The 15,677-nt window shown below is 32.3% G+C and overlaps 1 protein-coding gene across 1 annotated transcript; it reads left to right on the top strand.

The window, feature by feature from the left end:
- The first annotated feature begins 13,123 nt into the window (after positions 1-13,123).
- On the top strand, positions 13,124-14,274 carry LOC116032943 (carboxy-terminal domain RNA polymerase II polypeptide A small phosphatase 1). Its single transcript, XM_031275693.1, has one exon. The coding sequence runs from the start codon at positions 13,239-13,241 to the stop codon at positions 14,127-14,129; it is 891 nt and encodes a 296-aa protein (XP_031131553.1). The 5' UTR covers positions 13,124-13,238; the 3' UTR covers positions 14,130-14,274.
- Positions 14,275-15,677: the final 1,403 nt, after the last annotated feature.

The raw sequence follows: 15,677 nt of genomic DNA, 5'->3' as shown, positions 1-15,677 counted from the left end.
TATGAATATTGAAGTGGATATTTTGTGGTGGTACTCAGTCGTGATGGATGTTAAAAATTTCAACTAAGATAATATATGGAGTATATAATAGATCGATTGTAAATATAGGTACTTTAATTCGATCTAAATTCGTTTCATTATATTACTTGTGAAAACATTACCTAATATATATAGTGAATTCTAATTATTTGATACCTCTTATGAATGTATCACACTATCACCATTCACCACTACGGTATCTTTTTATCCGTATATTCACAAGACTTGATCGGGATGTGGAAGCTTCAATATCCATTCTTTTAATCTTGAGCATTCATGCATTATCTTGATTTAAAAAAATAAAAATAAAAATAAAATTTGCAGACATTTATATATTATTAGTTGATTTATTCCTTTGGATAATGTTGAATTAAGGTCACGTGAAAAGGTTTCTGTTAAGAATATCATGTTGCACGTGAAAGATATACTTTCCAGCTTAGAGGGCTGCATGCATGTTTCGATGTATAAATATAATATAATAATATATATACTTTGAAACGAAGAAGCTTAAATCAATTTGTGAAGTTAAATGTGTCTGAACAAACATGTTGCCTTTCACACATTCTTTTCTGCATGTAGGAAGAAGTCATCTTAAATTACGAAACACAATAACAAGAAGTCAACAACGTAAAATACATTTCAGAAAATAGTTGGAACAGTATAATTTAGGATCTATTTGTTTTTTTTTTTGTCAAATTTGTCAAATAATGTTTTTTTTTATCATGTCTCAAACAATCACTTGGTGTGTGTATATATATATACACACACACACACACATGTAAGAGACTAGGAGAAGATTCATGTAAGAACATACTCAAGTGAAAAATAAATTAAGGCTGATTTGATTCATCACCGAACTTGGATAGATTAATTGTTGAAGGTTGTGAAAATATTTGAAAAATAGGAAGGTTAGTTTTATAAATATTACAAATTTAAAAGTTTACAATAATTATAAAATTGTAGTCGTATTTGAATTTACTAAACCCCCTCAGCCCCGGATAAACTCTAATGGGCAGCTGTAATCAATCATTACTTTTTGCTAGAGGACCATGTTCTCATTTGAACGTTCTCTATGTATATTAAGAGACCAATTCAAAAGTGGCAAAAACTAAGACTTGAATGACCAAAATTGGTCAATTTTATAATTAAAGACAAAAAATGACAAAATCATTCCATATTGGAAGGCTAAAGATGATCAACTAAGATAAGTTTGCTTCATTTATAAATAATTATATATTAATATCAATATCTATAAATCATGGTATGCCTATCTTGAAAATTTATATATTTCAATAACAAAACTACTTACTATAAAAGGAAATTAAATAAAACTAAAGTGTGGAATGGATGGAAATAAGAGTCAAATGTGGTATAATACAAAGATAAAGGGAATTTTTTTATTCCAACATGAAAGCATTGAAACTTACGTAATTGATACATACCAAGATAAAAGGGAATATATTTTTCGTCAAATAAGTACTGTCCTTTGGCAATAGGCAATGCAGCATGGCATCACTTGAGTCAGAAATTACACACAAATGGAGGGAAGAATGTTATATATGTCAAACTTTTATAACAAATTGTGTATTAATTATTTATGTATTATTTTTTCAAAATAAATGTTTTATAACTAAAACTTAAATTTTAGGCTAAAGTGTCATCTAGCACCATGAACTATATCCAATTATTCATGCCGCACCCTGAAATTTCATATCGTATATATCGAGCCGCAAACCAAAATAAAAAATTCACCTAGAACTTTTAGCAGGTTTCCAGGTTTTCCTGCTGACATGGCGCATGTTTTCAAGTGATGTGGCATTTCTTTTAACCTTATGTTGTCCATGTAAACATTTACATATTAAAAATATTTTTTAAAAAAACAAAAAATACAAAAAAAAAATTAGCATTTCTATAAATTTGGAAATTTGAAAAAATATTAAACAATAAATTAGCCAAAAAATATAAATTCTGAAAAAAAAAATTGAAACATTGGAATTGCAAAATTGAAAAGTATACATTATGAAAATAAAGAGAATAAAATTCTGGTTATTTTAATATAATAATTTTGTTTTTTTTTTTAAATTTTAAGTATGTAAACGCTTACATGTAGACAACATAAGGTTAAGAGAAATGCCACATTAGACGCCATGTCAGCAAGAAGACAAGAGAAATGCCACATTAGACGCCATGTCAGCAAGAAGACCTGGAAACCTGCTAAAAATTCTAGGTGAATTTTTTATTTTGGTTTGTGGCTCAATATATACGATATGAAAGTTCAGGGTGCGGCATGAATAATTGGATATAGTTCATGGTGTTAGATGACACTTTAGCCTAAATTTTATTTTTTAGATTGGTCTAGTGGAATTTTACTAGACAATTAAAAATTAAAAATTAAAAATGATTTTTAGTGGCAGGGTGGATGTTCGAACCACATGGGTTCTCAGCCCCATGCTACTGGAGTTGAGATCCGTCTAATAGAATATTACTTGACAATTAAAAATTAAAAATGCTTTCCAACGGCAGGTGGGGATTTGAATCCCAACAAATTATAATAGAGACCATGTTCCACGTTGCAATGTGAACCACATAAATGTTATTTGTAGTATATTGAATATTTATTTTTAATGTATACTGAAAGTTCATATTTTGGTAGTATACTTAAAAATGAACCTTCACTATACAAAAAAATAAACTTTCAAAAAGTTAACTGCATATTATGTGTTTGTAGTTAACATATTATGTGTCTTTAATTTATTTACATGCACATAATAATCTGTTAATTACAGACACATAATATGCTAATTACAGACACATAATCTGAATATTATTTTGGATCAAAGTCCATAATACAAGGTGGACCCGTGGAGCCTGATCCACGCAATAATTTGCCACAGTTGGGTTCCTCATGATAGAGTTGCATGGACTTGTCAAGTTGGAGTTGAGCTCCTCATGTTGGGTTAGGGTTGAATTCCTTGTTCATAAAATGTAAATCGAATGTGGATATCAACACTGTGTATGCTCAATTTACTTTATCATGGGTTTAGATATAGATTCATGAGACTAGATTAGTCTGACAAAGTTTGAATAGCTTAGGTAAATTTTAAAAAAAAAACAATTAAAAATGCTATGACAAATGATGTAATCGTCAAATGTCAATCTTGATGTTCTAGTATAGGTAACGTTTCTCGTCCAAAAAAAAAAGTATAGGTAACGTTTTTAGGTATACGGTGTCAGACCAACAGTTATTGGATGAATGTGTGGATTACGGTCCAAAAATAATCTCGTTTCACGTAATTCTTTTCATGTGATTTTCTATAACATGCATTTTTGTAACTGATAATGCACATTATTCTCAAAAAAATGTACATTATTCTGATTCATAAAATACATTATTTTAATTTATAAAATACATTATCTTACCTCATAATTTTATTATTTTAACACATAAATTACATTATTTTAATACATAAATTATATTATTTTAATATATAAAATATATTATTCTAACTCATAATATTCAATGACATCGTTTTGAACCGTGGTCCACTGTATTGACATTTCAGACTATATAGAGCAAGAGATGCAACTTGAGTAATTCATAATGGACCAAGTCCACAATCCTGGAAAATGTTGGTGTGGAAGTGTGAAACCAAACATTATGCCACCGATTCTTTATTTTTAATTCACTTTTTTTTTTTAAATTCTTGTCTTTTCTCTTTTCTTTTCAATTAATTAATTACTTAATTTGATAGGATATCTTTGAAGAAAAATAGGTAATCGAGAATGATAAGACTTCTCTTGTAGAATGCGTAACCCCCAAATGTGATCTCACGTTGCATCATGCCTTGCATGATCGAATCCCACGGATCGTGCATGATATTTATTCATATACGCGACGTTATCTCCGATCTTTTATAATAAATGGATCCTTAAATTATAGATCAAAAAGTAATTAAATATGTATATTATCAAAAATAAAATATAATTAGACACTTCAACTCTTCATTTTTATGTAATTTTATTAATATTTTTTAAGTTTATATAATTAAATCAATTCGTAGGTAAGTTCTAGATAATACTAGGAAAAATTGTTTTTCTTTTAAAAAAAAATATAAAAGTAAACTAAAAAGAAAAAAGAAAAAAGAAAAATACACATTATCAGTGTCAGCAATTTTCTCTGCCTAGATTGTGTTCTAATTTCAATTCTGTATGTAGTGATTTCTCATATGTTGGTTTACCTATTAAGCAATGTCGAATGATTGCTAGTGACATTGCGAACGTCTCTGTTCGCCATGTCAATAGGTCAGCGAATCATGTAGCTCATGTGTTAGCACAAGCGACTGGTTCCTCTTCTGTCCTGGGTGTGTGGGAGTTTATCCCGCCTGATTGTATTTCGGCTTTCTTCAGCGATTTAATATAAATTGCTTCGTTTTTTTTTTCAAAAAAAAAAAGATTTTTGAATTAATTTATTTGATTATAAATTACTTTCAAGATTTTTCTTCTTAAAAGAAACTTAATTATTTTTTTGAATTAAAAATATATTTTTACCGGTTAATTGATCGTAACCTCTTAATCAACTCAATTGTGTAAAAATTAGAAGTTGATGTATCTAATTGCAACTTTTTATAATTTAAGAACTTAATTAATTTTTGACTTATAGTTAATGACCTATTTAATCATTTTATCTATAATAAATACAATATGTATGACGATATTCTTTTATATAATTAATTTGTAATAAAAAAATTTAATTTGTTAATAATTAAATTATTCTATTTGACAAAACTTGTTTGAGTTTAGGGTTTAGGCAATTAGGCTTTCCCCTAAATAACTAAGTCCCAAACAAGGCTTATAAATAAACTGTTAATTTGTTTATAGCTCTATTTAGTACATAAAAAGAGTTTAAAATAATAATTTACTTTAAAACGTTACCTTAATTGTGTTTAAAATAATCTCATATTTTATTTTTTTTCTTCATTATTTTTTTAAATGACACATTTCCACATTTGCAATTAAAATTGATGGAAAAAATTGTTACGATATCATTGTACTTAAATTTTGATGATGCTATGATTGTATTAGGACTTTAGATCAGATACCCCAACTCTTTTATCTTTAGTCCAGGTCAAATACTTAGTGTTTTCTTGTAAATCAGCTTGAGTATGTTCAGACTAGCTGTTCAACTGGTTGTTGCCAAAATGTCTACTACAATAAAGCAACGGAGTTGAAAACAGTGAACCAGTGAACTGCGGATCAACAGAGAAGCTCAAGCAGAAGCGGAACAACTAACTATGACTAGTTGGATTCCTAACTGTAAGAAGAGTCTTAAGTTAAAGGCATTTCACCAATGGGGGTTTCCAACGCAAATCAGTTGTGTCTAAGATGATTTATGATGAAGACACTTGGATTTATCTCAGCCGTTGATGAAGAAGTAATAGATGTTGCACGTTCTTTTTCAATTTGTGCTAACTCTAAGAAAAAGGACAAAAGTTATTATGCAAGAAAACAAGCAGTACAATTGTAGCACGTTGGAGATAGTGACAGATTTGGATACCTATTGCATTGGGGGTAATGGACAAATTCGAAGATTCTTAGAAGATTGGCCGAAGCTCAAAAAAGTTACCCCATTTTGCTCATATCTAGTGCAACTACCTGAACTTCACCGTGAACTTCTAAGTTCATAGTCCACTAGTTTGAGGAATCAACAACAAACAATCTCAGCTTTTGAAGATTGTGGTTGTATATTTTTCACTCAAGTCGACTTTGTGGCTGACCCTTAGAGTGAAGATCAAGTGTTGAAAAACATAGGGGATATTTGGTCGAAGGAACACCATCTACAATCAAAAGCACGTGTTTTTGGTGGATACACCGTGTGGCTTTTTCACTTGTATTTGTGCACGAAATACTAGTGAAATTCTCCTTGTACATTAAAAAAAAACAGTGGAGTAGGCAATTGTCAAACCATTGCTCTATAAAAATCTCTCTCTCTACTCTTTAATTTCTACACTTTACATTCCTTGCATTTTTACATACCACTTGATTGAACTAGTTAACACACAATGCACATTCTTCGTTCAAGTGGTTTGTTTTCCATTCAAACTCATGCTACAAATTAAACCTTTTAGTCTTTTGGTGTCTATTACTGTGCTTTCGAGCTGGTTGTACACTTTGAGTTAAAACAATAATCAAGACCTATGTTTTCTCCCTTCCAAACATTGTATTATTTTACATCCATATCCTTTAATTAGTGGGTTAATTGATTCGACCTTCGGGTGACCCGAATTAATTTTCTCAAAAAGTTTTTTCACCCCCCTTTTCTCCTCATTTTCAATATTTACTGAAATTCTCTTTTCAACAATAATATGTAATAGTATCCCCAACTCGATTTTCTCCTCTCTTTTTTTTTTTTTTTTTTCGTTTTACATATTTTTGAATATTTAGTGCTTTTGGGGAGTTTTTTTTTTTTTTTTTTTTTTTTTTTTTTTTTTTNTTTTTTTTTTTTTTTTCATTTTTCTTCTTTCTTTTGTATGAGTTTTCTATTCTCTCTCATTGTAAATAGTATGACTTTACGTGTCTTCAGAGCATGTGTTAATTTTTACTAACAACAACACTAAAACAAGTCATCTTTTTCTTTTTCTTTTTCTTTTTGTTAACGTTTTTACTTTTAACAACATATCCAACGAATAATTTTACTAAACGCTTTTATTCATAATAAGCTAGTTTAACTACGCTCAATTTTTCAATTTTTAGCTTCTAACTTGTCAACTTTTAGCTTCTAATTTTTCAACTTTCGACTAACTTTTTAGTTAAGTTTGTCAAATATAGCCTTAATAATTAGAAATTTTACTCTCATTGAAAGCAATATTAATTATTTAGTAACAAATATTTAATGTGAACATCATTTTTATAAATAATTTTTTTTTAAAGAAGAGGTATAGGCATGAGAATAGTTCATTTTAGGTTTGACTATTTTCGCTTTCTTATTTCCTATTAAATTCAAATTCAATTAAAATAATATATTAAAAAAAGATGTAGAGATGACTTGTCTAAAGTCCGTAATAAAAGTAGCAAGAAAAATTGTAGATCTTTAAGAAAGAAATTCCACTCCCTTTAATTAAATTCTGTTAGCATTGACTAATTATGGACATCAACCAAGTAATTGGAGTATATAATACTATATATACCTAATGACAACAACCTAAGCTAGTGATGCACTGGTATTGTGATATGTTACATGTGCATGATGAAAGCATATATACTACTTGCCTCAAAAGTGGCAACGTGAGTGAAACATGATTATCGTCTTAAAATGTTAATAGGTTATTAATTTAATTCTTCCTAATGTGTTTTATCTTTCTTGTATGATGATATCGTTGTTGTGCTGCAATTTTAAGCAAGTTGTTTAGTAATTCTTATAACTTGTTGAGTTTGGATTGAGTATAAGTTAATTGACCTTTAAAAATTAAATACACTATTCCAATTATTATGTCAGTTGAATTATCCTTTAACTCGATTGTAAATAAATCATATTTAAAAACCTACCCGGCCTTTACAATTTAGTGGCCAAACCCACCGGTGGCACTTACACAATCGTCATAATTAATATCCCCTGTCCACTATTAATAAATGAATCAACCACTCAATATTGCGCAGTCTCCCATAATGCTACAACTAATCATCACAACAAGAAGCAAAACATGTTTTGACTGAGGCCTTACTAGTTTAATTAGTCATTGAAGTTAATGATAATAAAAATAATAAAAGTCATTTTGGCCATCATATGCACCATTTTCTCCGAAAAATAAATTACTGAAATGGTCCCTTGACTATGTCGAAATGATCAATTTAGTCCTGAGTTAATGAATGTCTAACGACAAAACAAACGGATGATCAAATTAGTTAAGATTTTTAAAGTTAAGGGACTTAATTAGTCAAAAAATAGTTAAGGACCAAATTAGTAATTTAACTATAGTCAATAGATTATTCGGTAATTAACTTTTTCAAAAATTATACGTAACTTTTTGGACTACCGTCATTCCAACCTCTCTTGTTATAGGCGTTAAAACTAATTTTGATATTTCAAAATAGTCAAAAGAGTCCATTTAAAAAAAAATTTATATTAACTCTATAATCACAAGGTGGATCTCTTCATTTACATGCGCATGCAAAAAGGAGCAAAAATATTTCAACTCGCATGCATAAATCTATATAATTAACACCCATTATCCACAGTACAACATGGAGGACCAATTAAGTACATGTAAGCATATGACTTGGTCAAACATATATAATGCCCTTTCCATATTTCCAACCACCATATGCATACTACATAAATTTCAACTGTTTTTAATTTGCTTTTAATTTACCCATCCAATCCCATGTGTTCTTGTTGGTGCAGCCTTAGCCTTTATGTTTAATTTCAAGATGTTCACATTCTTCCTATATGTATATTAAATATATAATAATAACAGTATATATGTATAGAACTGTATTGGATTGGAATGATAAAAGTCTTGGTCTTTTAGCATGATTCATGGAGATATAGTGGATGATTCATACTATGCACTAGCTAGCTACCCCCGCCCTTTATTAAATTAAATTTGCTTCTACAGTGTGAAGAAATCACATTTACGAGCATCTCCAATAGTTGTAGATTTTGATGAGTTTTTATAAGTGTGACTTGGAAAGAAAAAAATGAGGGAGAAGGAAATTGAAAAAAGGAAAAATAAAAGTAAAACAAAATCTGAAAAAATAATTTTTTTTTTTAAAAAAAAAAAAAGAAGAAGAGAAAAGTGTTAAGATAATGCGCCTAGCGAACGCGTGGAGTCCACGTGCCAGATTGGACACGCCTAATGCACATTACGTGCACCAGGAAGAGTTTTGTTGATTGCGGTGGGACCCACGTACCTAACAAAAATCAAGGTCTATGTAAATATCAAATTTATTATCTCCCTTTCACCTCAGATTCGCACCTGCAAAATCCCCCTATTGGGATGCTCTATCTTTCATGTTTTTTTGCCATCATTATTTAAGAGTGTGTACATGATAAATTCAACTCCTGTGTAATAGCCCGTAAATCACACATGAGAGGTATATCACATTGGAAAGACCCCATACAACGTGCTCGACCAAGAAAGTCTTAGTAAGAATCGAACACATTAACTTCTAGTACGGGAATTATATTCCACTTATTAAATCACCATTTTCAAAATGTTTTTGACCCTTTCCAAAGGTGTGAGTTGGGTATGATTACTCCATTAACTGCCTATGATATGGTGGAAGTTGAACTTAGATTCTTAGCTAATAGTCATGCAAGCATTAATGCTGCCTTTGATTTTGTTACTCCTCTAGAATAAGATTCTTAAAGTCAAGAATATGCGGTGAGTTGACATAGAATGTCATTTCATGATTTTCATGATATGAGAGGTTTATAGATACTATAACACAATATTTGATTTTCATGAATGTTTCAATGAGAACGGAATCTATTACCCGTTTTTTTAATCAATGGTTCTCGAAACCAATTGACTTAGACATCATTAGCTAAATTCAATTCCCACTAAACTACATTTCTTAAGCTATAAATTGGATCCTTTAATTTATTTTCTTTTATAATAACCCCAAATTACATGATAAGATTAATTAAAATTAAACCGTCAAAATAGCCAATTGTTATATCATGGACCAAGATCCACATTACATTGTGGACCATGTTGCAGAAATTATGTGTTTGCAGTTAACATATTATGTGTTTTTAATTAATAAATTATATGCTTGTTAATAAATTGAAGGCACATAATTAACATTACAGTTAACATATTATGTGCATGTAAGTAACATATTATATGTGCTCAATTTATTTTCAAACACATAATATGTTAACTGCAGACACATAATCTGAATGTCATTTTGTACCACAATTTATAATATCAATAGTTATACCATGGACCCGGTGTTTACATACTGAATGTATACAATTCAAAGTGTGAAAATTCAGTTTGTAAATTGTGTATTTTGGACGTGGGTCCACAGAATAATTTGCCTCATAATATAAGGTTGACTTGGTCCATGGTATAATTTGAGCAAATTATTCTATGGATCCAGATCCAAAGATACATAATTTGCACATATACTAAATGTTCACAATTTTCCTTTTAAAAACTCACCATTTGTGATGACCATGTATTGTATTAACAAATCTCTAAAACTTAGAAACACAATTTATATTCTAAAAGTTCACAATTCCAAATACTAAAAATACATAATTTAGGACCATGGTCCACCTCTGATCCATGGTATAGCAATTGGTATAATTTGCCCAAAATAGGCGATCGTCATATACTCATATCGTGGACCAAGACCCACAGTACACTTTTGGACATTGATTCAATACACATAATTTGATTTCATAATGTACAGAATTCATGTTCATGCACAATATTAATGTTCATAATACACACATAAATACGATATAATGGACATGAATTATGTGGTTATGTTAAGTGTTTAAGTTATGTTCATTATACCATATTAATGTGTATATGTGTTATGAACATAAATTCTGTACATTATGAATACAAATTCTGTATTTTATGAAATCAAATTTTATATATTGGACCAGAGTCCACTATATAAATTGCCCAAAATAGGGTAGTCCGATTGGGCTACCCCCACCATATAATTATATTGGGTTGGGAATTAAGTGGTTCATCTTTAATGGGTTGGCCTATTCAGGCCTATGGGTTGGCCTAACATATTAAAAAAAAAAAAAACAAGAAATCCAAAACTTTATATTAAATTTGTTTTAGTATTTTTAGATTTTATTGAACTCTTATAAATTTATAATTTTATTTTTAGTTAAAAGAGAACTTGGATGAAATATGGTGTTACAAACTTAAGACAGTGGCGAATCTGGACTAATTGTTGGCTTTTTTGAGTTGCAATTTTATTTTTCATCTAAAAAAGAAAATTATTAGTGAGTTGGCTTACAAGTTAATCATTTTGACAGAGGGACCTCCTATTCATATAATGTTATTTAACTTTCTCCTTGGGCAATATAGTACGTCACCCTTGATTATCATGCGTGGCTTATGTTCATAGTTTGTATATGTGATATCAGATTGCATTTTTATCCTAACCGGTATTCTTTTATATGTCAAATTTTAAATTCGTGATGATATATAAATATAGTGTGAAATATAGATAATAGATTCTAGGAAAAGTGTTCAAATTAGTCACCGAATCATCGCAAAAGTATAATTAGACTATCCAACTAAAAATGTAATTAGATTCCTAAAGAACTTTCCAAAATTGTGCAATTCGACTTGTTCCTCTTGTTTTTTTTTTTTAGTACTATTGACTCTGTTACAATGTAATATTTGTTCATAGCTACTTTATCAACCAAATGAAGAACAAAGAAAAACCCTCCCCTCCCATCTTCGACTTGTTCCTGTTGTTATCTTGTTTAAAAAGTACTACATATTATTTTATAACTGATATAATACTTTTAAATAAAATAAAACAAAATAAAAAAACGAAAACCCCTCCCCTCCCCATCTTCGTCTGTAGGCCGGAGACGAATACGGGGTGGGGGTGGGTTTTTCCTTTTTTCTTTCTTAAAAAATAATTTTATTTTATTTAAAATTATTAAAATAAATTTTTAAAAGATATTTTTTAATAGAATGATTGACATGTTAGAGCATCCTTGTCAGTGGAGTTTTTTCGCGGTTCTTGAAGAGTTTTTGTAAGTGTGATTAGGAAAGAGAAAATGGGAAGAAGAAAAAGAAAAAAGAAAAAAACAATTAAAATATGACAGCAAAACAAAAAAAAAAAATTAAATAAAATTATGGTTCAACCCCAGCGGGCGCGTGTGCAACACGCGCCCACTGGGGCGCAATGTTGCGCCCAGACGCGCGGCGTTTGGGTGTAATTTTTTTTTTTTTTTAATGTTCTGACATTATTCTCTATTTTGCAGGAGAATGATCTGCTTTAATTTTTGCCTCCACACTAATGCATTGAATCAAAGTGAAGATAATTAACTGACATGATCCCCCAATTCTTCACAGATGGGGATGCCCTTAGCAATAACAAGAGGAACATGTTAAATTTGATAAAATTGTATAATTTTAGACAGTTTAATGAGATAATTATACTTTTTTTAGTTGGATTGCTCAATTGCATGTTTGCATGTAGTTCGGTGGCTAATGTAAACATTTATTTATTCAAAAAAATCAAGCTGTGTTTAATAAATACTCATTTCGTCCTATTTTATGTGTCTGGTTCGGTTAACGAGGATTGACTGAAGTTATTTTTAATTCAATTTTTTATAATATTAAGTTTAGTATTAATATACAAAATTTATATATTTAGAAACTACACTAAAAGTACTATTAAACAAAAAATTAAATTTAAAAACAAGTAAAAAAATAATAAAGAAAATAAACAAAGAGGAATGGTTGGTTTGACCAATGAATAGTAAGTAAGACAGATAAAATGAGACAGTGGGAGTAACAAGTTTGACTAACTCTAGAATGCAAGAAAAATATGAGAGATTATATGTTGTAAGTTGAGAGAAAATAAGAGTGAAGAGGTCGAAGATTTTTAATTTGCATATGGATATGTTTTAAGTTGAGAGAAAATAAGAGTGAAGAGATCGAAGAGAGATAGGGTTTAATTTGCACATGGGATAGGTGGTGTGTTCGAATTTTTTTTTTTTAATTTTTAGAAAGAAATCCACTTAGGATAATAGTGTTTAAATTATCCACGTTGACGATAAGTAAGCATTTACCAATTGAGTTGGGAACAAATAGACTTAATTGACTTATTTTATCGGTTTAGGCGATTTAAACGAAACATTTTTATTTACTTAAGATGACCAATTGTATTATCTGATTGACTTAGGAGTTGATTTGACATTTTTCTAAAAAACGAAAATAGTGAATAATTTAGGTGAGTGAAATACAAAAGGTTGAAGACAGCCCCGCCATGAGATTTTGAACTTATCCACTCTCCAACATATAACGTTCATCTACATTCTAAATTTACAACCCATAGCAGTCGACCGTTGCCACCAAACCTAATTTCAAAATCAACAAACACTCACTAAAACCGCTTCTCACAAACCCCTCTCTCTCTCTCTCTCTCTCTCAAAAGCCCAAATCTTTCGTATTTCTCTGCAAATCTCTGCAAAGCCCAGAAAAATGGTGGCCAAGGTTTTCAAGAAAACCCCGACGAAGTCCATCAGGGCTCACAAGAATCATCTCCGGCGCGGCCGGAAAAAGTCCCCAATCAAGAACCCGTCGGCGGCGGCCGCCACCGTCTCCTCCGTCGTGGTAGCTTCCATCAACAAGTCCTTCTACACCTGCCGCGGCCGCCTCGTCAAGATCTTCTCCAAGCTCGCCTGCATTTCCGGAACCCCCAAGAAAACCCCCAGAAAACGCGGCTATCACATCCTCGAAAAAGTCTCCGACGCCCCGGGGCCCGATCTCCGGCGATCCCTGTTCAAAGACGAGAAAGAGAAATCCCTTCCCCCGATACCCTCCCCGGATAAAAAAACCATCTTTCTTGATTTAGACGAAACCCTGGTCCATTCCCAGCCCAACCCCCCGCCGGAAAACTACGATTTCGTCGTCCGGCCGGTGATCGACGGGGAAATCGTGGAATTCTTCGTGTTAAAAAGGCCATTCGTGGATGAATTTCTGGAAACCCTAAGCAAGAAATTCGAGATTGTGGTGTTCACGGCCGGGATAAAGGAATATGCGTCTCTGGTTTTGGATAGACTGGACAAAAAGGGTTTGATTTCACACAGATTATACAGAGATTCTTGCAAGGAAGTGGACGGCAGATTTGTGAAAGACTTATCGGAGTTGGGGCGTGATATGAAGAGGATTGTGATCGTCGACGATAACCCGAATTCGTACATTTTCCAGCCCAGAAATGCGATCCCAATCAGGGCCTTTACAAATGATATGGAGGATGGGGAGCTGAAGAGGCTAATGGAGTTCTTTGATGGGTGTGATGGGGTTGAAGATATGAGAGATGCAGTGAAGGGTTTTGTAGCAGAAGAGGAATTCAAGGATGTGGAAGTATAGGTTTTTGTTCCATTATTGTATTTTTTTTGTTTTGCAGTTTTCCAGTTTAGATTTTGCTTGTTTGTTTTCTGCTTCATCTTTGGAGATAGTATTCAATTGTTAAATGTTGAATGGATTGGTGTTCAAGCTCACATGGTAAAGGAAATTGGAATAGTGAATGATGATATAGTTTTGGAAATTTCTATCAATTTATACTCTTTCAAGTTTCAATCTTGATCTGGTTGAGGGATTCTGGGGATTGAGAGAAGGAAGATATGAGAGTTCTGTACTATTAGCCTTTAACACTCTACATTTATTTCTTTCCTTTTTTTTTTTTTTGGCTAGGAAGGAAATTGCAATCACTACTCAGGTAAGTGTAAAATACGCTAGGTAAACTTCACTTCAATCACACATGAGAAGAATTACACTTATTAAATGGCAACCTTAGTGATAGCGTAAATGTAAACGGGGTCTACGATTACGCTACGGATTCGTGTGTTACGTGTAGTGAAGAATGTCGCTCGGCCGGTCAGACGGTCGGTCTACCGGTCAACGACTGAGCGGTTCGAAGCTATATCGCTCTACGGGTGACGAACAGTGATAAAGAGTAAGCAGGAGAAAGACAATCGGCAAATCGCAAGTGTATTAGTGTAGTACTGATGAGTCCCCCCCCAGTGAGGGGAATGACCCCTATTTATACAAAGTGGATTCACTATGCACATGGTGTCTCATACAAGTGGAGGGCATATGGGCTGTCACTCCGCAAAATGCGCATCGGTTTGCTCGAAGTGGTTGAGTTACTCGAGGTGATGAAAACACGGATCCCTTATTCCCGAAAAGTTGTCGGTCGTCACATCAAGCAACTGTTGCGCTCGTGAGCCTCCAATCCACAAGGTGTGTTGCTTCCGATCATGCGGCCGACGGACCGGGTGACCGTTGACGGACAGGTTGGGTGACCGACGGACAGGTGATTTACGGACCGACTAATACATGTGCATATTTACCCATCACAAGTCCCCCACTTCTTGAATCTGCGAGAGTCGTCAGGTTCGAGAAGTAGAATGTGCTCCAGGCGGCTAACTTGTTGCGAGCTAAGTCTCCCTGGCTTGAATGCCTTGATAATCCATGATGAACCCCTCAAGTTTGATTTGAGCAGGAGGGGCGTGACTTACGCGGGTTGCCTCGTTAAAAACCTTAGACTAAGAAAAAACCCTATGGGAAAAAACCTAGCTAAGGGAAAAAGAGTACAACCAAAAGCATAATCATTAAAGACGGGTTTGTCTTGTTTATTTCCGATCGTCGAATCATTAAAGACGGGTTTGTCTTGTTTATTTCCGATCGTCGAGCAATGGATCGTTTAGCGGATTTTGTTCACATCTTTTCCATGGTTTGGAGATGGGTCTTCCCTTGGTGATACCTCGGTCAAGTAATAGTTGACGGACCAATCAAGTTCTTCACGGCTGGGGATGAGGAAGGTAGCACATACGAATCATCGAGTGGTTGACTTGACCAGGCGCATCCAGACCAAATGGGGTGATTGTTACCGGTCAGCTGAGTGATTTTTATGAT

Source organism: Ipomoea triloba, chromosome 10 (assembly GCF_003576645.1).
Source record: "Ipomoea triloba cultivar NCNSP0323 chromosome 10, ASM357664v1".
Classification (NCBI taxonomy): Eukaryota; Viridiplantae; Streptophyta; class Magnoliopsida; order Solanales; family Convolvulaceae; genus Ipomoea; species Ipomoea triloba.
This window is presented reverse-complemented; position numbering and strand designations above follow the sequence as displayed.